Raw genomic sequence first — 22,377 nt, 5'->3', positions numbered from 1 at the left:
GAATTTTTGACCTATTTCTGTCCATGATATTTGCTATATAAATACAGTCTATATATCAGTGTTGTCTTGGTGAGATTTTGTGAAAAACAGAATCTACCTCATGAAGGTACTCAACAAGACTTGAGGATGAACTCAGTTTCAGCAATACTTCTCTCCTTTGCTTGCTGACTTATCTCTCCATTCGGACCCCTATGGTTCCTCCCTTTTTTAAATTCCTCCAAATCTTTTGGGTTTCTAATACCATGATGGGAATGGACCCCATTCCTAAGTCAAAGTATGATTAAAGTTAATGAAATTAGCATTGTTTCAGTCTTTGATGTCAGCCAGAAGTGCTCTTCGCAGCACCAACATTGTGCCCAGTGTATGGGGTTACATGGATTGGCAACATACCTAAATACGATTGTAGATTCTTTTTAATAGACCCGTTGCTCCTACTACTATTATTGGAACTGTCTGGGTATTTTTCTTCCACATTGCTCTCATTGCTGCCCGCAGATCCTGATATTTTATGACTTTGTGTCTCTCTGTATGCAGGACACTGTAGTCGCTGGGTGTGGCGATTTCAGTGATCCATTCTACTTTTGTCTTCTTTTCATGGACCACTATATCTGGTTTTCTAGCATCTGTCTTTTGAGCTGTTGGTAATGTGATATAAACTTCATCATCTTCTGTGATGTTTTGTGGCTCATGTTTCCAGTGCTTTTCAGCCACTTCAATACCATAATGTTTTCACAATCCCCACTGCAACATTCTTGCCACATTATTATTATGCCTTTTAGTATACAGTCCTTTTGCTATTAGTATGTCACAACCAGCGAGGTGTACGACTGTTTGCAATTTTGTTTTACAAAACCTGCATTTGTCTGTTTCTCCCACATGTTCAACGGACTTGTCTCCTATGAGACATTATGTATGGTCAGTGAGGGAACACCACGGGAGCTAAGAGTTTAATTTAGCAGTAGTACAGCACCTTTGGGATGCATGTTACTTTTTCTAGTTCTCAAATATCTTTGGTAAAAATGGCATTGATACTTCCTAAACTCCTTATATATAAATTTGGAACAAACTTTAAACTCAGGGATAAGGGATCTGAATTCTTGGCACTGTTTTCTCTTCCCAAGATTTTCTCTCAGTGACCTTTGCATATCTGCTTACTAAACCATCAGTTCTGCTACTCCTTTTCTGACCTTCATGTGCTGCTCTGGATGGTCTAGGACATGACTCCTTTGTCACTCATTCTCTGATTAGTCAGGAAATGTGTCTTTTATGTGTTTTTTCCTTGAAGACTAGACAGCAGTGTTAGCCAAGCCACTTCAGTTCTTGTATAACAGGGCTGTCAGGATCCCTACCTTAGCATAAGGTGCAGAGAAAGTACAGTTGTGTACTCTTACCATAAATGTAGATGTTCCAGTGTGTTCACTGTTGCAGTCATGACTGTAGGGTTCTTTGTGGGGTTCCCACCAAGGATATTTTAGAGGCTGCTATTTGGAGTTCTGTGCATACTTTTTCTAAGCATTACAACCTCCCTCTCTATTCTAAATCTAGGGCTGGTTTTGCTGCTGCGGTTTTGCAAAGTTTTGTGGTCACTCCTTCTGTTTCTCCTTCAGCCACCCTTTCTTAGCTTTGGGACTCAACCCTACAGTCATGACTGCAACAGTGAACCACGAAGGACATAGTACAGTTGTGTACTCTTACCACAAATGTAGATGTTCGAGTGTGTTCACTGTTGCAGTCTGAGTTACCCTCCCTCCTACCCCCTCTTTTGTTTTTTCTTTGAGTATTGTCTGTTATGAGGTATTTTGGCTGCTGAGGTTTTGGGCACCTGACATCTGGGGCAAGAAAAACTGGGGTAATGGCGTCGGCTGAGGTCTTTATACTTCCTGGCGCATTGACATCAGGATAAAAGCGACCTCAGTTGACGCCCAATCCAGACTTTGGGATTCTGGCCGATCGAGGGCTGCTGCTGGCAGGAAGAACCCTACAGTCATTACTTCAACAGTGAACCACGAAGAACATCCAAACATCTCATGTACTGCACATCTTTTTACTCCCAGTTACTGTTTTCCTGTCTTGCTGATGTCAAGCTTACAAAGACCATTTCTCTCATTCACATGTAATGCAGATGACAATATCTTTTTTACCTCTTTTCCAGGTAACTGGCAACAGACATTTAGAAATTCAATTCTTCCTCCCCAGACATCCATTCAACAGACTGAGTTCATTTTTGAATATTGCTTACTGTTGGTATAATCATATGTTTTGTTGCCTACAGGATAGCATCAAATTCTGGTTACATCATCAGAATTAGTGGCAGCCATGCAGGAAGCCCAAATTATCTGTGGCTTAGTGTAACATATTTCTTTCTTACAGACATGCTTCCAGCTGACTTAACATTTACCTCTGTTTAACAGCTCCAGTATGGGAATAGAAACTACTTTTTTTTTGGGGGGGGGGGCAAACACTGTAGTATTGAAACAAAATTTGAGATATTACTGAAATTAGAGTCACTTAAAATGGCACTCCAAAAGAAATGATAATGTAGGTATACAAAAGTAGGTACTTTGGCAAATGTTTTTACGGAACAACCACTTAATATATCTGCTGTTGTCCACAGAACACATCCCATGCATTCGAGTGAAGTATTCCATAGCTGTAATATTGCCAGCAGGACTTTCCTGTGTATAAAGGCAGCTTGATATGATTAGGGCAAATCCGTTTACTGCATAGGATGTTTAGGAGTATAGTCAGTAAATTAAATGGCCTATCAGAATTATACTTATTACCCCTCTTTTGAAATACATAAGATATATGGCATTTCTTTTCTTTTATAGGCATGTTATATATGAAGGTAAACTCAGGACAGATTAATTGACAGTCATTGCCATTCAACTGAAAGGATTTTTCCTAGTAACTATAAATCAGTGTCTGCTATGACTAAATACTCTTCCCGTTGGGTGACTGTTACTGGCTTTATGCCATAATGAAAAGACATACAGTACAATATACTGATGTGTGCTGTTTGAGCAAGAAGAAACGGACTGTTAGCTTTGAGCTCTTTATATCTATGTTTAACATGGGAAAACTGACACGGCAGATTCCAGGCTATATCCCTGCTGTGATCCAATGGGATAAATTTAGAAGTAAAACATTTTTTTCAGGCTTCAACAAGGGGCCTGTGTGATTGACAAGGACATATTGAACTATGTACAAGTCACTAATAAAAAGGTACTTGTTTATCAGTAATATTTATTGTGAGTTACAGTCTCTGAATCTAAGAAGGAAAGAAACTTAAAATAAATTATAAACTCAATACTCTATACCCTTTATTACACTGCTAGCTGAGCAAGCCCCAGCTGGTAATCAGTGGGCTCCCAGAGTCTTCATAACACTGAAGGAGTCTGATTGCAGGGGCTCAGCCTTATGATGAAAGCAGGTTATTTTTTCACCCTTTGCTCCAAAGTCCTGCTTGCAAGGGCAAAGTAATACCATCCACTTGGGCCACTGGTTTCTTCTAAGATAGTGTACCTGTATTCATAATTTCTTCATCAACTAGGATACTAACAAGACGGGAAATAAATAATCTGCGGTAGAAAAGAACCGACATTGATCTAATTATACAGAACTTTGTGGGATTTATTGCTTTTTGTTGCCAAGGAGAAGTAATACCATTTCCTTTAGCATCTATTTGGTTGTGATACATTAGCATTTAGGAAAAACGTGCAACAGCTTGCTGAATCCGTGTTTTCTTTTTCCACTTATCTGTAGAGCGATTCGCCATGGAAATGAACTCCACGCCAACAGGCAGGGCAGAAGAGCAGGAGAATACGCACCTCCACAATATGGTGAGTGAGGGTGACACCATGCCTTGATTCATGAAATATGGCAATAAAAGAGCAGTGACCCTTTCCAGGCAAGCACAGTATTACATAAACATGTTTTGTAAATAACACCGAAATAATTTATTGAAAGAAAGAGCTACTTGTACTATAAACACATGGACAATACTGTGCTTCAGCGCCATCCTTGGAAATATATTTAATTTCTTGTGTTTCGTCGGAATAAGGTAAAGTGACCTGTCTTGTCTATCCTATCTTTGATGGTAATGATTGAGCTAGAAAGGATTGGTTCATAGCTGGTACATCGGACCTTAAATAGTAATAATAATAACCATCCCTGAGATCTCAAGAACGACTAAAGTGAATCGCAAATAATTGTGTGTTATGGTAAAAAAAGTACCGTCTGGAGTTACTGGTTTAGTATACAATGTTACTAAGTCTTGTGTACATTTTAAGTGAGTGTCAATACTGATGACCCCGCATACCGCTCAGCTGTCCAGATTTTGTATACATATTTTTAGCCTGTTCCTCATGATTTTTGTTTTTCGACGAAGCATTGAAGAGTGAAGTCGCTAAATAATGGCAGACATCTGAGTTGCTAATGCGATACCTGTTGCAAGTTTCTCGGTTTGTAGGAGCAATAAATATTAAAAATTGCCCTTGATTCTGGGCCTTTAACAGCCCCACCACCACCACCACCACCACCACCACCACACACACACACACACACACACACACACACACACGCGCGCGCGTTATTTTTCGCTTTATACAGAATTATTGCACTACAAACTTGCTCAACTTCGCTTTTCAAAAATCTACTAATCAATAGGTCTCAACCAGTCAGGGCCATATCTCAGCATAATCAGGGGCACTTAAAAATTAGTATTATTATAATGAGACACTGACCGAACAAGAGAATGTGAATTATACTGTTTTTGAAGTAAAAGAACTTTATAACTCTAATTATGGTCTCTATTTATTAAGTATAATTCACCACCTTGTTTCCAAAGTTCACCGATTCTAGGAAGGATTAAGAAGGGCAGATCAAAAAATTAAGTCAAAATCAGAGGCGTCCCTGAAAATCAAGGAGAGTTGAGAGGTATGCTTACTAATTCTTGTGTATATGCCAGTGTATCGGTTCCTTCAAGAGTCCAGATTTTTATGTACCCTGCAGTTTTGGTACGCCGTTTTCTGATGGGTGCATTTTATTCTCCTTAACCTACCGATCGCAGCAGACGTGCGCCTCTCCTATCATTTGGGACATCCTTCACCTTCTCTGCCCGCTACCATCCCCTCCTCTAACATTTAGGGTTACCACCTGTCCCACTTTGCGAGGGAAAGTCCCTCTTTGGGCATTTGTGTCCTGCAAAAAAATTGAAAAAAATGGCAAATGTCCTGAGATTTTAGGGCGAAAATATTTCCTATTTAACAAATGCATAAAACAATTATTCTGTATCTGAAACACCTAAAGGTTATAAGAAACACAATAAGCAACTAAAATGCTACAAGAATAAGCTTTTATTTAGGCAAAAAAGTGAAGTTCTGTCCTGTGGGTATGTTTTGCTCTGCAAAATCTGACGTTTGTACCAAAAATGTCCCACTTTGGGCATTTGAAAAGGTGGCAACCCTACTAACATTAACGGGAGAAAAAACACTGTGACTACAAAATTTCTGTTTTAAAAGTGTTATACTTTGTATTCCACGGCCTACAACAAATCAAAATTTTGTAGGGGTCACGTGATTAGCCAAAGTGGTTTATTTATTTATTTAAATTTGTTGACCGGGAGTGTAAAACCGACTCTTTAGGAGAAGCTTTGATCCTAAACTGTTGTTTGATGTAAAAAAAAAAGTAGTGATTGCAGAATAACTTCAAGTGCAATAACAGACAAGAGGGTGAAACGCTAAAGTTCTTTGTAGCCAAAAAAAGGAGGCAGAGACTTCTACACAGCACTGAGCCTGCAAACTGTTAATGCGTAGTTCAAAATTGTAATCTGTCTCTCTTAAAATTAAATCTGTGATTTTTCTAGACAAGGTGGTGGTTAGTAAATAAGACAGTCATTAATACAAAACAACAAATATATTTTAGACTACATTATTTACTCAGTAGAATGTTTTATTTTCCTATATGTTACGTAGAACTGCTTTCAGATTTAAGTTTGTGTTCAGTGTATGAATGCTGTACCGTTACCACAGTGACCGAAAACTACATTCAACGATTCCACTTAATATCCAAGAGCATGTGGAGTTGCATTACTGAAATAATAATAAATGAAGATGACAATGATGACAATAATAACAACAAAATGCTACTAATAATAATAATTATACAACAGGTTTCGATGATAAAGGTTCTTTGTATATGTTACATTCATAAGTTTTTATGAGTATTGACTTTATAAAGACCTAGGTTAAATCAAAGACACAATAAATCTTTGTATTATGAAAGCAATATATTCATAGGTATATACTAGACTAATGACCACCAGTACCTTTATAAGCCTAGCCGTGCATTCCAACCCAGTTGTGTCCCTATGTATCATGGGTGTTTATTAAGAGGAGCTATGTTAGGAAGTTTCTAGAGGTTAAGTGGGAGAGTATTGTAGTTTGGGTATTTCTGTCTGCCTCTGTCAATCAGAGACACAGGGGCCAGGCCTGGGGTAAGTGCCTGATTTTCCATTCATTGGTCAAGGTTACACTTAAACAGGGTTACGGGTGGACTCTGCTTCACATGAATAGGGAGCCTGTTCCAGAGCATGGGGATCCTTTGAGACACACATCTGTCGCACCAACATGTCTTATTTACATCACAAGTAAAATTTAAATCCTTGGATCTAGTGGTTCTACTGCTGATCACTTTGTGGATGTAAACAAGGACCATCAGAGCTGGATACAAGAATACTTTGTATGCCAAGCATAGATCGACTCTCAGTAACTTATAGGAGACAGAACACAGAAGTAGGCCTTTAAGGCAATTCATATAGGGCAATTATACCCTGGATTCTCATGGTAAGGAACCTTTGTGGGCTTTCAAACTGTTGCATATGCTTGGTCAGGTACATGCTTAAGGGTGCAATTATACTCAATGATGGGTCTGATAAGAGCCAAATAAAGTGGCATTGTGAATTTCTTGGACCTGGATGCCATGCCATTACATATAAGTTGGGCAACATACAATGATTTTCTTACTACTTTGGCCACATGTTGGTCAAAGGCGTGATTGCTGTCTACATATGTTCCCAGATCCCTGACTCCTCGATCAACTCCTGTGGTGTCTTTTCAATGAAGTGATTAGCATGGGTGGCAGTTTTTCCAAAAGACACTGTAATGCATTTCTTGGCATTGAGTTTTAGTCTGTGCCTTTGGCACCAGTTGTTTGTCTGAGTTAGACCCTCTTGTAAGATGTTTGTGTCATGGATGGAATCTATGATAGCAGTCAGTTTGCAGTCATCTGCGTACTTGTTCAGCCAAAAGCCCTTGACATTATCCTTTACCTTCGAGAAGCAGATGTCAAATAGGAGTGGTCCAGCATGGCGCCCTGAGGTACCCCTCTGGGGACCAGTCTCTTAGTGGGGGTGGTATCACCATTCCTGACTTCCTGGGTCCTGTCTGTGAGCCAGCTGGCAATTCGGGGAGTTATGTAGCGGTTAATGCCCAATTCAGTGCATTTGTCAACTATACCCGAGTGAGGTATTGTATTGAATACCTTTGTCAGGTCCAGGTAGGTGGAGTGCACTCTTTGCCCCCCAACTATTGTCTTGGTAACCTTTTCAAATAAGTCCACCAGGTTTAGTAGGCATGACCTTTACTTGTCATAGCCAAACGGGGTTGAGTCCAGTGTCTGAAGGTGGCCTATGTCTTTGTTTCTGAAGGTTGTTTATGTCTTTTGCATCAAAGTTAAAGGAGGTGAGTGGACTTTTAGTTCAACCAGTGTGCATGTTCTCATGCCAGGCTGTTTTAATCTCTGAAATGAATGACAAGACAGCAATTAAATATGAGAAACATTAATACAAAGGAAGAAGGACTCACTTTCATATGTGAGGCTATTGTAGTGGCTCGTAGTACTGGGAGAGAGAATTTTCTTTGTACAGAAGGTTTTCTCAGAAAAAAAATGTTTCTGTTTTAAAATCTGTACCATAGGGTTTATGAAAGTTTCCATAATGCAAAATAAAAGCAGACAAGAAGCCTGTAAGGTAAAATGTATACATAAAATGAGAGCCTTTGAAGTGTGTGTGAGTGAGTCTGCAGTGTATATTTGTGAGTTAGTGAAATGATACTTGTTAAGCAAACAGATTGTGGAATCTGGAAAATTGCCATAATTTCCCTTATCTTTAAATGTTGCAGTGAAATGTGTCTAGATATTTAGGAGCAATTAAAATGTTTTATGAATTAGTTGAAAATATAGCTACCTTAAATTAAGAGTGCAGGCATATTCATAAGAAAAACATCTCTTTACTTTGAAACATTATGAATTCCTGTGATAGTCTGCATATATCTACAATGCAGATTTTGTGTTGTTTGATAGGGTTATTCTGTAAAATTTGGCTATATAGATAATAACTTTTCTTATAACAATTTCTTATGAGGTTTCTTTGCATATCCCTAAATGCACTTAGTAACAATACGTTGCTTTAAGTCCAGTTTAATATCATAGCTTTTAAGCATAGTATTGCTGTGGTAGCAATTTTCTTTCTTGTCAGTCTTCACAATATTAGATCAAATCATAGAAACATGATCCCCAAGAGCAGACACAAACTGTTTTGCCCAGCTCTTCTGTACATATCCCTAACAAATTACCTACTAGGTAAGCTGTGGATTCTAATTACCTAACAACCTAATTCTTCCTGCAGCCTACAAGAATGAATTTTCTATCTTTTGTATACCATACATTGTTAAATTTCCTCACTAGTCTCACTAACATCTGCCACCTTCTGTCTGAAAAATAAGTCTTCAATGTGCTGCTAAGCCAGTCACCCTCCATCTTTAAATTGTGCCCTCTAGGACTCCAACGATCCTTTTCCCTATTGAAAAATATTGTGATCTAGGTTTACCTACAAATCTGGAAGTATAAATGTACCTTCTATCAGATGCACTTTCTGTTATATTTTTTGAACCCTTTGTGTTTCAGTCAAAGCTGCTTTCAGTAAAATGATAGACAATCATACACACACACACACACACACACACACACACACACACACACACACACACACACACACACACACATACACACAGCCAGTGTGCTCAGCCTTACATAATTCTGGTCAAACTTTAATTATTGTTGGTAAGGTTGCATTGATAGACACTGGGCTCGATCTGAGGTGGGACAAATCCTGGAAACAGTGATTATAACTGTGATATACAGTATGGAGCTTATCAAGGTTGTCAAGTCTTTGCTATAACCCAAGGCAGCAATTAGAGATGTAGCTAGTTATCTGGGCACCTGATGTCACTTCCTAATCTGGCACCCCCCACCCCTCAACTTAAAGTTGAAGAACAAAAACAAAAAAAGGTCTATTTTCTGATCTGTCACTATTCATCTAAGGCACTAGCCAGGTCCTTTCTTCATGATGTAGGCTGTTTAACTTTGTGTTGGGGAGCAAAAAAAAAAAAAACTCTTATATAATTTTAAAACAAGACAAACTGCTTTCTACATCTAACAGTCATCTGGTACAGCCAAACATGGAGTACTAAGTGCTTCAGTTCTGACTGAAAATGGAATACTGGCATTCTTTTCTGACTATCGGTAATATACTGAAGACTGAGCAGATCAGCATGGCATCTGCTAATTGTGCACTTTACACCCAGGGCAGCTGCCCCCTTCATCCCACCCTAGTTACACCTCTGACAGCAGTGCATATTTACTGTTTATCCTGAAGGACAATTTCCCTTTGTATCTTAATGGGCATCGGTACAGTGGTATGGGGGTAAGAACCCATAGCTCCATCTATCCCACTTTTCAGAATGGAGATTTACCACATCCAGTAAATAGAGTTAACTATGATAAGGAAATTTGAAGCATGACATCTTTTAACAAAGAGAGCATCCTAAGGAAACTAAAAAAAATGAATGGGATGTGACCTGATGCACCTCAGAATTCATAGAAAACTGACAGAACTGGTTTTACAGCTGCTAACCTTTCTAACAAATTATAATGTCCCTGAAGAGTGGTGCAGAGGATATGTGATTCTCCATCTTTTGGAATAGACTCCTGCTGTGCATCATAGTAATTCATTAGTAACTTTGAAAACTTGACTCAGTGACTGGATTGAAGTCTGTAAATTCACACATGCTGTATATCAGAACAGTCTTCTTATGAAGGGAAACTAACAAACTCACAATTTATTTTGGTGAAGTGAGTAAGGTTCTTGATGGTCATTTACGTTGAAAGCTTAGCATGACACTACGATCCTGTCATCATGTCAGTACTTCTAGTCTTATGCTGGAGAAACAAAAAGAAAATGTAATTGTTTTTCTCTGAATATCTGAGAAAGTAGAAGTAAATGCTTGTATAATGCAATGGTGGGTCAGACTGTGACAGTGGGTTGCAAAGCATGCATTTAGTTTTCATGACCTGGGAGTGTTGTATCAGAGTAGTTGTGGCTGGGACTATGAAACTAACTTGTTAAAAAAATTGTAATGTGGACTAGAGGATGTTCTAGGGCTAAATGGTACACTGGTTAAAGCTGCTCTATTGAAAACAAGACACAATAAGCTGAAAAGGTAATTTGTTTATTATTTTGACTAAATGATTACTTGATGTTATATTTAAAAATAAGCTTGTGATATTAACCTGGTTTCACAGTCTAATGAACATCTGTACAGAAACCAGTACATCACGCGAGTGTGAATCAATCTCTCATAGGTAAACCCTATGTAGCTAAAGACTTATGAGTATGCCATTTAAAAATATTATTAATCCAGTGAATTGTTTTTTATTATTTTTTGCTGGTTATTTTGTTTTGTGATTTTTCAACAGTTTAGTATTATGCAGAATGATTTTGAGCATCAAGGTTATAATGAAGAAATTATTAAATTGTAAGCTAATAAGATGAGGTTGGCTGGGCAGTTACTTTATAATTCATCAGAAGGTAACAATATGGATGTAGTGAGTAATGGTAAAGTTCATTACAGAGAAAAAGGCCCATGAGCTGTGACAGCCTGGAATACAGAGATTTATCAGATTCCACTTGTTACTGAAAATCAATGGCAAATATAGGCTAGTGCTGTACACACAAACTACTACTACGTTTTTTTTTTCTCTGTGGGGGAGGTCTTGCCCCCCTCCCCCCAACATCTCTTGTTACTTATATGCACCAGCTCTGAAACTGTGCTAGTTGGACTTTCTTAAAGGGAGACTTACTTGTAGCTAGTTGCTTGATGCGTTTCTGATACCGTTTCACTTTTAGCTAACCAAAGATTTTTTTTTAATTGATTAATTTAAGATATTTATAATATATACACAGAAAAGAAGAAATTCAACTTCACATGTTGTTATACAATGATAGGAATACATTGAATCATCAAGGTACTCTTATACAATTAACATATTAAGAATCTTGCCATTTCAATAGCTTCATTTCAAGGTCATCCCAGCCACTAAAAGTCTTAATATGATTTATAGATCTGATCTGATCACTTTTTCAGTTTTATGTAGCATTGCTTTTAAAGTTAAAAATTCTTTTGAATGTAGGAATTGAGTTTGATTTCCAATTTTTGTTTTGCAATAACTATTCTAGTGACTGCCAAGAGAGCTCAAAACATTTTTGCTGTTTGGTTTTTATGTATACAGGGAGTGCACCATTCATTAAAGAACAATTATCAAACCATAACCCCTTAAAAAACATACTTATCTCTTCCCAATATAAATTTAATTTTTCACAATCCATAAACGTGATACAGTCAGCTCTTACATCTTTACTACATCACCAACAAACTGAAGAAATCATTTTACTAGACTTAGAAATTATATAGGGAGCAACAAATATTCTGTATATATATATATTTCCACATAAAAGGTTTTCCAGTATAAACTTGAAGAAATTTGACTAAATTATTTAAGTAACAAAGTTTTATGTTTATCGTCTGTTGAGACACTCAATCCACTATTATCTAAAAAGTTCCAGAATTTTACATCAAAATTATTATTATTATTATTATTTATAATTAACTTATATAGCTTGGACAAGCTTCCTTTGTACACCAGTCTTCCTTTGATAACAGCTTTCATATTTTCATAAATTGGGGGGAATAGTGTTCTGTTCCTCTTCACTCATATTATCCACAAATTCATTTAATTTCCTACTGACAGATAATAATAACTGACCAAAGAGTGTTTTTACATTAAGAAGACTAGGAATGCTATTCTAGTGGCAGTAGTAAAGTAGCCTGGCCAGTCCAAGTTGGGAAAAATACAGGGAGTCTTAAAGTGAGATTGTTTTATCAGTCAGAGGGCTTTTTAGAAAACTAATCGTTTGGTGTTAATCTGCACTTGAGAGCTACTTTTACTGTACTTTTACAATAAGAAGTTCCTGGATCATCCTTCTTGAGGCAGAAGGTGTTCACCTGGTCTCTCTGAGTTGGGAAGCAATCCAATGAGCTCAAAGTGTAGTTGTTTATTGGCCAGAGGGCATAGGAGTTAGTTTTCAGCTTTCTGTCTGCTACAAATTCGGCACATTTTCGCAGAGCTATTCACTGCTCAGTGATGCTAGCAGTGCCTTGTATAGTAGCAGATGTATACAGCTAATACTTGGGACTTTAACCTGTAACACAAAAAGGCTTTTTGTGGAACTAAGCTTAGGGCAGATAGTTAGTGCATCAAACGACACTAATATCAGATCATAACACTTTCTAACATCTAGCCTTAACACTAGACACTATTCAGGTGACCCCTGTAAAATCAAGTCCCTAAACCAAAATAGCCCAAACCAAATATAGGTCCTGACAACATGGATTTGCAATTTCCTAATATCATTGTGGCCAGCTTGGCAGATATGAACATCCTAAGGCAATGAAGTAATTGTCTCATACTTAGACAGCCTTTTATTCCTTAAAGAAACAAACACAATATGAGAGAGATGTACATACATAACTTTCTTGAAGGCAAGAATCTTGCTTACAAACAAGGTTGTCAAGAAAATACACACTACATCCTTCACACACACCACTCACTACACACACAGACCTTTTGCTAAAACATTTAAAAGAAACCTTTCCAAACATCAAAGACCTCCTAAGATATCAAGTGGCAACATCTGTCCTCAGCAATCATTAAAGCACAACACCTAACACCTCATATAAGCCAACATCCAATGATCCCTCAAGGACAAAGCCCATAAGGCAAGCAAACACTTTACCTAGTACTCTTGGCATCGGGATTCTATTGTATGACACACAGATGCCCCACTCACCAGGCTGCACAAGGAGAAGATAACTGTTAGTTGTCTATTTGGAGCCAGGATCTGCAATATCATGCGCACATTCACTGCACCACAGGTCATAGTCCACATTGGTGCAAATGACCTGAGACATACCTCACTAGACTATCTGACAAAAGACATTATGGATCTCTCTGAATATGTGTCACAAACAGGTACATGCCTTTCATTGAGCAACATTCTACCTTCACCAAGGATGACGCCACATTATGGACAGAAAATTATTGATTTTAATAATACGATTCCCCTGGACTGACACCAGAAACTAAGTCAATCAGCATGGAAGGACATGGTTAACAGACCATGTTGCTTTGCCAAGGATGGTAAGCACCTGCCCTCCCTTGGGCTTTCAGATATTAGCTAAAACTTTAACCACCCCATCAGAGCCTTTTTTAGGCAATGTCAAAATGACAAAAACTACTAACATAGCAAAAAAACTCAAAGCAACCTTAAGTTATTACTGTTCAATGCTAGGAGTCTAAAGAAAAAACTCCACACCCTAAAGGTTCTCCTCACTCTGGAGAATTTAGACACCTGTGCTGTTACTGGGAATTGGTTTAAAGCTGCTGGAAGTATTCCAGAAGTGGAAAGCTGTAGTGCCTTCCACACATTTAGACCAACAGCAGCAAAGACGGGGGCTAAAGGTGACGTTGTCTTGATTTAACATTAGCAACAAATACATCTCCAGGTTGGTTAAACAGGATGATGCCCCGGAGTTCGTCCACTTTCAATTCTCCACAGACAAGGTTCCTTAAAGGTAACACTCAGCCACGTGCAGAACTGATGGTAAGTGGCACGACCTTCGCTGATCAGGGTGACATAGCAAATCTACTGTCTGATAAATGTAGCTCTAACTTCTACTCACCCCCCTACTATCCCCTGTGAAATCCCTTCTAACATATCTCCCAAGCTATCAGCACAGAGCACATCCTGGTGGAACTCCCTAAGGCCAGAATTACTGCTTCAGTGGGCCCCGACAATATCCTCGGTTGTCTCCTAAATAGCCTAAAACATGACCTAGCAGACCACTTGAGGCACCTTTCAACTACAACCTCAAAAGATGTTACATGCCATTTGAACAGAGGGCCACTACAGTTATCTGTCTTCATAAGGGTGGACCAGCAACTGACTCCGGGAACTACAGACCCATCAGGCTGCAAAGCTATGGAAAGGATCATCATGGACCTCATAAATAAGGATATGGGGACCTACAGACACTGGATCCTACCCAGTTCAGCTTTGTTAAGGGCAGATCCTGCCTCTTAAACCTGGTTGATTTCTTTGAAACAGTCACCAAGGCCATTGACGAGGGGACGGTGGTCCACACAGCCTACCTGGACCTCGCAAAAGCCTTCGATACAATACCCCACTCGGGCATTATAGATAAGCTCACCAGCTTAAATATAAACCCCTATGTCACTAGATGGGTTGCAAACTGGCTCAAGGACAGAACCCACATGGTTAAAATTGCTGGAGCCATGTCAGACTCCAAACCAGTTACAAGTGGCATCCCACAAGGCTCAGTCCTGAGACCTCTCTTGTTCGGTATATATTTCTCGGAGGTACAGGTCAACACGGAAGGACTGTGGCTGACCAAGTTCGCAGATGACTGCAAACTGGGTGCCATAATCGACTCTCCAGCCGATACAAGCATCCTCCAAAAGGGCCTCATAGAAACAGACAACTGGTGCCAGAGCCATGGCCTCAAGCTAAACGCCAAAAAGTGTATAGTCATCCCCTTTGGCAAAAACAAAGTGCCCATAAATTACCACATAGGTGGTAATCCTTTAAGTACAGAAGAAGTAATTAGGGACCTGGGGACCCAAGTTGATAGCAATCTCTCATATGACAACCACGTGGCCAAAGTGGTTAGAAAAACATTTTATATAGCCCACCTAATCATGAAGGGATTCACATCTAGATCAGGGGAGGTCATCGTGCCTCTTTACTCATCCCTCATCAGGCCCATAATTGAGTACAATGCCTCTTTTGGGATGTACCTTACCAGACACCTACAGCAACTGGAAAGACCCCAAAAGTACCTCACCAAGAGGATCAAAGGGCTCAAACAGATGCCATATGCTGCCCGGTTAAAGAAATTCCAGCTCTACTCAGTGGCATATCGCCTGCTCAGAGGCGATCTGTGCCTGACGTATAAAGCAATGTCCAACCCGGAATTAATGGACATGCTGCACTTCAGAAAATCCAAATCCCATCGAGCTACGCGCTCGAGAGACTTGAACCTCAGCACTGAAATAAATAGGACATGCTGGAGGGACAGATTCATAACTCAGAGGCTCCCTTCACTCTGGAATAAAATCCCAGTCCAGGTTAGGCAGAGTCGCTCATTGACTCTCTTCAAGAGGAATCTTGATGAGTGGATGGGAGATCGTAGGTTTACCCCGGGTATCACTTCTGTGTCACTGTTAGACAGAGGCACAGTATACTAACCTCAAAAAAGGGCATAGCAAAATTAATTTAAAATGGGTGGCGAAAGCCAAACACACTCTGGCTAGGCTTATAAATGCCCTAGGGCAGATAGCCTAGTATGAACCTATGAACCTATGAACAAGTGTAATATGCAAAGCCATGCAACAAATTATCGTGGAAATGATCAACAAGGACATTGGCAACCTACAGACACTGGACCCATTTCAGTTTGTGTTTAAAGGAAGGTCTTGCATACTCAACCTAGTAGGCTTCTTTGAGAGGGTCACCAAGGCTATGAATACCACCTACCTTGACCTGGCCAAGACATTTGATTTAGTACCCCATTCAGGTATTGTTGACAAATCCCTACATAGATCAATGGATTGCTGGTTGGCTCACACATAGGACCCAAGAAGTCAGGATCAGTATGACTAACTCCACCAGGGGACCGGTCACCAACGGAGTACCCCTAGAGCTACATGTTGGGCCTGTTCCTGTTTGGCATCAGTTTCTAAGAAGTCAAGGCTAATGTCAAAGGCTCCTGGCTCACCACATTCACAGATGACTGTAAACTGGGAGGCATCATAGATTCCCCCATGACACCAGTATCCTACAAGAGGCTGTAACATAAACAAATGACTGATGTCAGAGCCATGGATTAAAACTCAGCCTGAAGAAATACATTATAGTGCCCTTTGAGAAATTGTCCACTCTAATTAATTGCAACATTGATAAAACACCCCTAAGAGTTGACCCGATAGTTAGTAATCTGGGAACATATGTAGAGAGTAATCTGGCCTTCGACTGACATGTAGCCAGGATAGTAAGAAAATCATTCTATATCACCCAACTCATAAGTAAGGATATGTTATCTGCTAGGTCCAAGGAGGTTATAGTACCACTCTAATCAGCCTTTATCATACCCAGCGAGTATAGTGCCCCCTTTGGCATGTACCTAACCAGGCACTTGCAACAGTTAGAATGCCCTCAAAGATTCCTCACCAGGATAGTCCAGGGTATGAATACTCTGTCCTACACAAATTGCCTTAAATCCCTATCTCTGCTACAGATTACTGAGGGGTGATCTACACCTAGCATATAAGGCATCATCAGATGCAGCTATGATGGATCTCTTGCACATCTGCAAAACAAACAGCACTAGAAACACTTGATCCAAGGACCTGTACTTTGCCTGTGACATAAATAGAACATGCTGGAGAGATCAGTATGTTTCTCATAGGATCCCTGTGCTATGGAATAAGCTGCCCATCTATGTGAAGCAGAGTTCATCCCTGACCCTATTAAAAAAAACCTTGATCATTGGATGGGAAATCGCAAATTCACTCCAGTTTAGAACCCATGTCTGTGATGGAGAATGATCTTAATCCCCAACTAACATACCCTCCACACATATAACTCTTAGCTACCTCTTTACTAAAATACCCCACCGTATAGGCATTCAAGAAACTCTGGGACAAAACTGGGTTGGGATGGATGACTAGGCTTGTAAAGACCCTAGTGGCAGTTAGCCTAATATAAACATATGAACCTATGAATCTTTGAACTATCTTGGTGAAAAGGAAATCCCCAATACAGCATAATCTGTATCTCCATTTCAGTCATCAGAGACAGTCGATTATTAGTTTGGAGATATTAAGCCTGGCACCAAAAATATATGTGGTTGTTAAATCAAAGGCTACCGTTTATATATATATAAAGACAAATACAACTTAAATTCTTTATGGACAATAACAGTGTAATCGTGCAGAGCAATAAATTAATAAAGGAAGTACACAATACTTTGCCTGGAAATAAGCAGAATTGTTCATAGATCACAGATATTTAAAGATTATAGATAAGTACAAGGCTAACTGCCTTTGTGGGCTATTTTAAGCCTAGCCAATTTCCCTTGAAGGCAAGAATCAAACCCTGTACCTTGTGTCTGCAAGGTAAACACCTTAAACATTATGCCAGTCCCTCTCTGAATACTAGGCTATCAGTCTGTAGACTATTACAAGCCTAGCCAGTAACCACAGGTCAGAATCTAACTCTGTATCTTTTATGTGTGAAGTTAAGACCCTAACCATTATGCTACCTCCCCCACCCCCACCATTGAGATTTCGGATTGTTTTAATGCATACACATATACAAAATATGAATTCAGGTGCGCAACTAAATGTAAGAATTTTTATACACTGCACATTTCTGGATTTGATTTGCATTTTATATTGGCAAAATGGAAACACAATTAAAACAGAGAATTATGGAGAATATACATGCTAATGTGACATGTAATGAAGACAGTGCCTTGGCCAGTCACAATAAGGTGGGTAAATAAGGCTGCTTCCTTCACCCCACCCTAGCTATGCTTCTGTCTATCACACTTTTAAAGAGGACATTTTCTTCCTTTTGTATTTCTTTTATTGCATCTGACAAGACTTGGTGATGTCTGTTATATAGCTGTTCAAATGGTGTAAATCCAACTGAGGTCTGGGGTGCTTCCCTTACAGCAAAGAGAAGATATGGAAACTGTTGTTCCCAATTTTTCCCTTCCAGTTCTGCAGCATTTTATAGCACAGATTTTTATGTTTTATTAGAGCTGCACAAGCCTAGCTGTTTGAGGATAACATTCAGATGTCCTTAGCTGTTCTCTTTTCAAAAAAATAAATAAATGCAAAGTTCAGGAATTACTCTGGATATGAATGTAGTATTTTAGTTGATATTTTTTTTTCAGAGTTCATACTCTACAAAAAAGAAGGATTATTTTGTCATGGATGTTGCATTAATGTTTTATAAAAAATTGTGACAGGAAATTTTGTTACATAATCAGTGATTGCCAGGATGTACTGATGGCCCTTACCCAGTTTAACAAATGGACCTCATTGCCAATTGCTATTCTTTCAACCTGAACTTCCACTACAGGTAAGGGTATCAAAGTGCTCTTATACCTGGGGTTGGGTACTGTCCTTTGATATTCTTAGCAAGATGCAAAAAATTGTTTTTGTGGCTTTCATATCACCCGGGCCAGTAAAATCTAGCTGAAATACCTGTTTTTTTTTCTTATCCACTCCTAAGTGACCGCCCCAAATATGGATGTATAATAGCTTTATTACACTGTTCTAAAAGACCTTGAAACTAAGAACTGATGTAGTATCTGTTATTGGCCTTTGGTTACCCTGCACAGCAATTTTTTTAGTTCGTAGTATAGGTATTAAGTGTGTGGGGGGGGGTCTATACCTTTTTTCCCCAAGATATTTTTGCTATATTCTCACTTGTTCAACTTAGTGTATTTTCTTACTATTGCGCTTTCTTGAAATTGGCATGACTTATCTGGAGGGCATCTGTGCCAGCATTATTTTCATCATTATCCTAATGTGAAGTGGAGTTTCTGGCATCTTCTTCATGTAGTTAATCCTCTATAAAAACAAACTCATTAAAATAATTGTTTCTGTCACAGGTACTGGTAGATTCCTTTTCTTCTCATTAGTAGTTTTCTTACTTCCTGTGATCTTAGAGATTTGCTTCTTGATCTGGCTGTCTCTCCTCTTTGCTGTAACATGGAGAAGCTTAACACTTTAACTTCCCCTTTTCCTTTTCTCTACAGTATGGTATTCAGTCATATTTTCATCCGTTTCTACACTAGGCTCCCTTATTGTATACTTAACTATAGGTTCTTCTGTCTTAGTCTCACTCTTTTATTTTTAGAGCTGCAGCCTTTTGGCAAAATTTGGTGTCCAGCTTTCCTAACAATTCCACCTACAACCAAATCTTTATTCTTTTAAAGTCTTGTAGTCCAAAAATATTTTCTTTTCTAGGACTATATATTTCTGGCAATATAGCCCTTTGAAAAAATCTACCAGTACAGTCTTTGTCTGTATGAATTTGGGAAAGTCTTGGCCAATTATCACATCATGTGTTAAATTAGGCACTAAGTAACACTTTGCATAGAAAGGTTTGTATTTCTACCAGTGGTATATGTCAGTCGCTTTTCTCTCTGTGAATCCATAGCACTTAGATTTTCTCTTTGCTAGTTGCATGTCTACAAACATATTGTTACCTAACTAATGTAATCACACTTCCTAATTCTAACAACAATTAAATTTATTTTTATTTATTTATTTATTGGCATTTGGTGACTGGGAAAGTCTGACTGGGACAAAAACCCATTTTCAGCGGAGGCCTGTTGAAAAAAGCTCCAGTAATGTTTAATGATAACATTTAACATAATAAAATATTACATATATATAAAACAAAAACATATGTAAGATTGCAAAAATTGTTACAATAATTCGTACACAAGTTAAAATGGAGGTGCTAAAATAGCGCTTAAAGTAAGAGTTGTGATCTGTTTAACAAAATATAAATGAAAGACGCAAGTAAAAATACATTCACTGATTAATAGATTATAAGCAGATTCAAGAATAACCTGCCATCTCTCTTCCTAAAGGCTGCTGCTAACTCCATAGCATATCTTGTCTCTGTCCTCATAAACTGCTCAATCAGTGAATCTACTGTCCCGACTTTCTGGAAAAAATTCCATACCATACCTATCCACAAAGGTGGGAATTCTGTAGAACTCTTTAATTATCCACCTATTGCCATACTTTCTCCCCTCTCCAAAATTCTCGAACACTGTGTTCATAAACAAATCTTGGTCTATCTCACTCAAGAAAACATGATCACCCCACCCAGCATGGCTTCTGCCCCCACCACAGCACCACTACAACCCTTATTTCCTTTACTAACTCCAGCTCTCTAGCTAGAGACAATAATAAGCTAATGTCCTGTCGCTTTTTAGATCTCTCCAAGGCCTTTGATACTGTCTCTCACCCCATTCTCCATTCCAGACTTTTCTCAACTCAACCTCTTCTCAGCAACTATCTCTTAATTTAACAGCTACCTCACAAACAAACAGCAATCCATCAAATGGTTCTCTGCTCTTTCTCCCTTTCTCCCCATCAAAACCGGTATCCCACAAGGCTCCATTGCTGATAACCCATCTGACCTGCTCATCCTGACACAAAAATCTTTCAACCTCATTGAAACCTGACTTACTAACAACCAAGTTGCACTAATCCCAAAAAGATTAAACTTTTCTCTTCCTCCTAAAATCTGTCTACCACCTCAAATCCTCTTTTACCATCTCCACCCCTAACAGCACTACGATTATAGCTGAAAGCCACACTAAGCTCCTTGGAGCAATCATAGATGACCATCTTAAATTCGACATCCATGTACTTCACTGTATCAAGAAAACCCACCATAAGTTCGGCCTACTGTATAGTAACAAAATGTTCCCCACACCTGACTCTAGAAACTGTCTTGCACAAGTATACCCTCTCCCTAACCTCTTCTACAGCTTGCATATCTTAACTAACTTACAGTCCTCACTACTTTCCAAACTTGAAACTACCTACAACAAAGTTACCAGATTTACTGATAATCTGTCCTCTAAATCACACCACTGTCATGCTCTTAGAACACTAAGCTGGCTGTTATTTACTTAGCTTCTCATCATCCATTCTTTCCTGAACAAGCCTTCCCTCTAAACCCCCTCAATCCCTCAGAAGCTCAGACCAATGTCTTTTACAGATTCACAAACCTAAAAATTCCATGGGGCTGAATCTCTACAGCTCCTTTCCTGCTCTTTCATGGAACAAGCTTCCCAGGAGCCTCAGAAATATTACCCATATCCATGAATTTAAGAAAACTTTTAAACAATTACCTAAACAGCACCTGGACTTGTCACTGTAATCATCGCACTTTAAACCCTGTCCTCCTCCAATACTTTTCTCCATTCTTCCCTTTCCTTCCTATTAATCCCTATTCCTCCCTTTTCCCTAATTATCTTATAAAAATTAACTTCCTATTAAGGCAAGTCAGTAAATGACTACTCTCCATGTTCCTTCTCTTCTAGGCCCTGGTAACCTGCTACCTACATTCTATTTACAATATGACTTTTATATTAAATATCTACACCTTCTGGTGGTGTAGCGGTAGGTTTGTTGCCTCACAGCAAGTGGTTCTCCTGTTCAATTCTCGACTGGAGTGCCTTCTGTGTGGAATCTGCATGTCCTCCCCACAGTCAAGTGGCGTTCGAAAGACATACGTAAATGGGCATGCCTTTGTTGAAGGTTGGGCTTCGGGCTGGCAACTCGGCACCATAAAAATCATCTACACCTTCTGTAGCTTATAAAACAAACTTCTTTGACTTGTATTGTTATCCCTTGATGCCATTCCAAACCTGTGTTTTCCAAATTTTTTTGTTATAACCTGTTTTTCCACTCACTACATTGTCTAAATGTCTCTATCGCTGTTTTCTTTTACTTATTCTGTGATGGAAATTTGGTTTATTATTTTTTTGTATTTTACTATAGTAAAATGTCTGCAATTTTCTTGCTTAGTGCTACTGTGGAGCTTTTCTCACCGGGCCTCTGCTGAAAAGGGGCAATAGCTCAGTCGGACTATCCCAGTCAACAAATGTCAGATAAATAAATAAATAAGCAATGTAATAAACGTTTGATAGTAATCGGAGAAGGTGAAGGTTTATATTGAAGGATATTAGTAGTGGTAATGAGGTGGAGCGTTAGAGGAGGAAGTAAGGATAAGATGCTGGCTGTCTGAGAGATGGGTTAAGGGATGCGTCAATAGGAAAGGTGAAAAGGGGGCAAGAG

At 38.9% G+C, this 22,377-nt stretch overlaps 1 protein-coding gene across 6 annotated transcripts in view; it reads left to right on the top strand.

Moving 5' to 3' along the window:
• The window catches only part of ATP1B4 (ATPase Na+/K+ transporting family member beta 4), a 541,897-nt gene that overhangs the window by 25,365 nt on the left and 494,155 nt on the right, over positions 1 to 22,377 (top strand). For 2 of the 6 annotated variants that reach the window (XM_044057342.1, XM_044057343.1), the window contains exon 2: positions 3,766 to 3,842. In XM_044057342.1, coding sequence (XP_043913277.1) covers positions 3,777 to 3,842 — 66 coding nt within the window. In that variant the 5' untranslated portion in view covers positions 3,766 to 3,776. Of the gene's footprint in view, positions 1 to 3,201; positions 3,226 to 3,316; positions 3,660 to 3,765; positions 3,843 to 3,897; positions 4,064 to 22,377 lie in introns of those variants that run through there. The other 4 variants (XM_044057344.1, XM_044057345.1, XM_044057341.1 and 1 more) reach the window with 4 other exon arrangements.

This window comes from Protopterus annectens, chromosome 15.part0 (genome assembly GCF_019279795.1).
Source record: "Protopterus annectens isolate FY-2018-M chromosome 15.part0, PAN1.0, whole genome shotgun sequence".
NCBI classification, from domain to species: domain Eukaryota; kingdom Metazoa; phylum Chordata; order Ceratodontiformes; family Protopteridae; genus Protopterus; species Protopterus annectens.
Note: the sequence above shows the minus strand (reverse complement) of the source record. Positions and strands in the feature narration are given on the sequence as shown.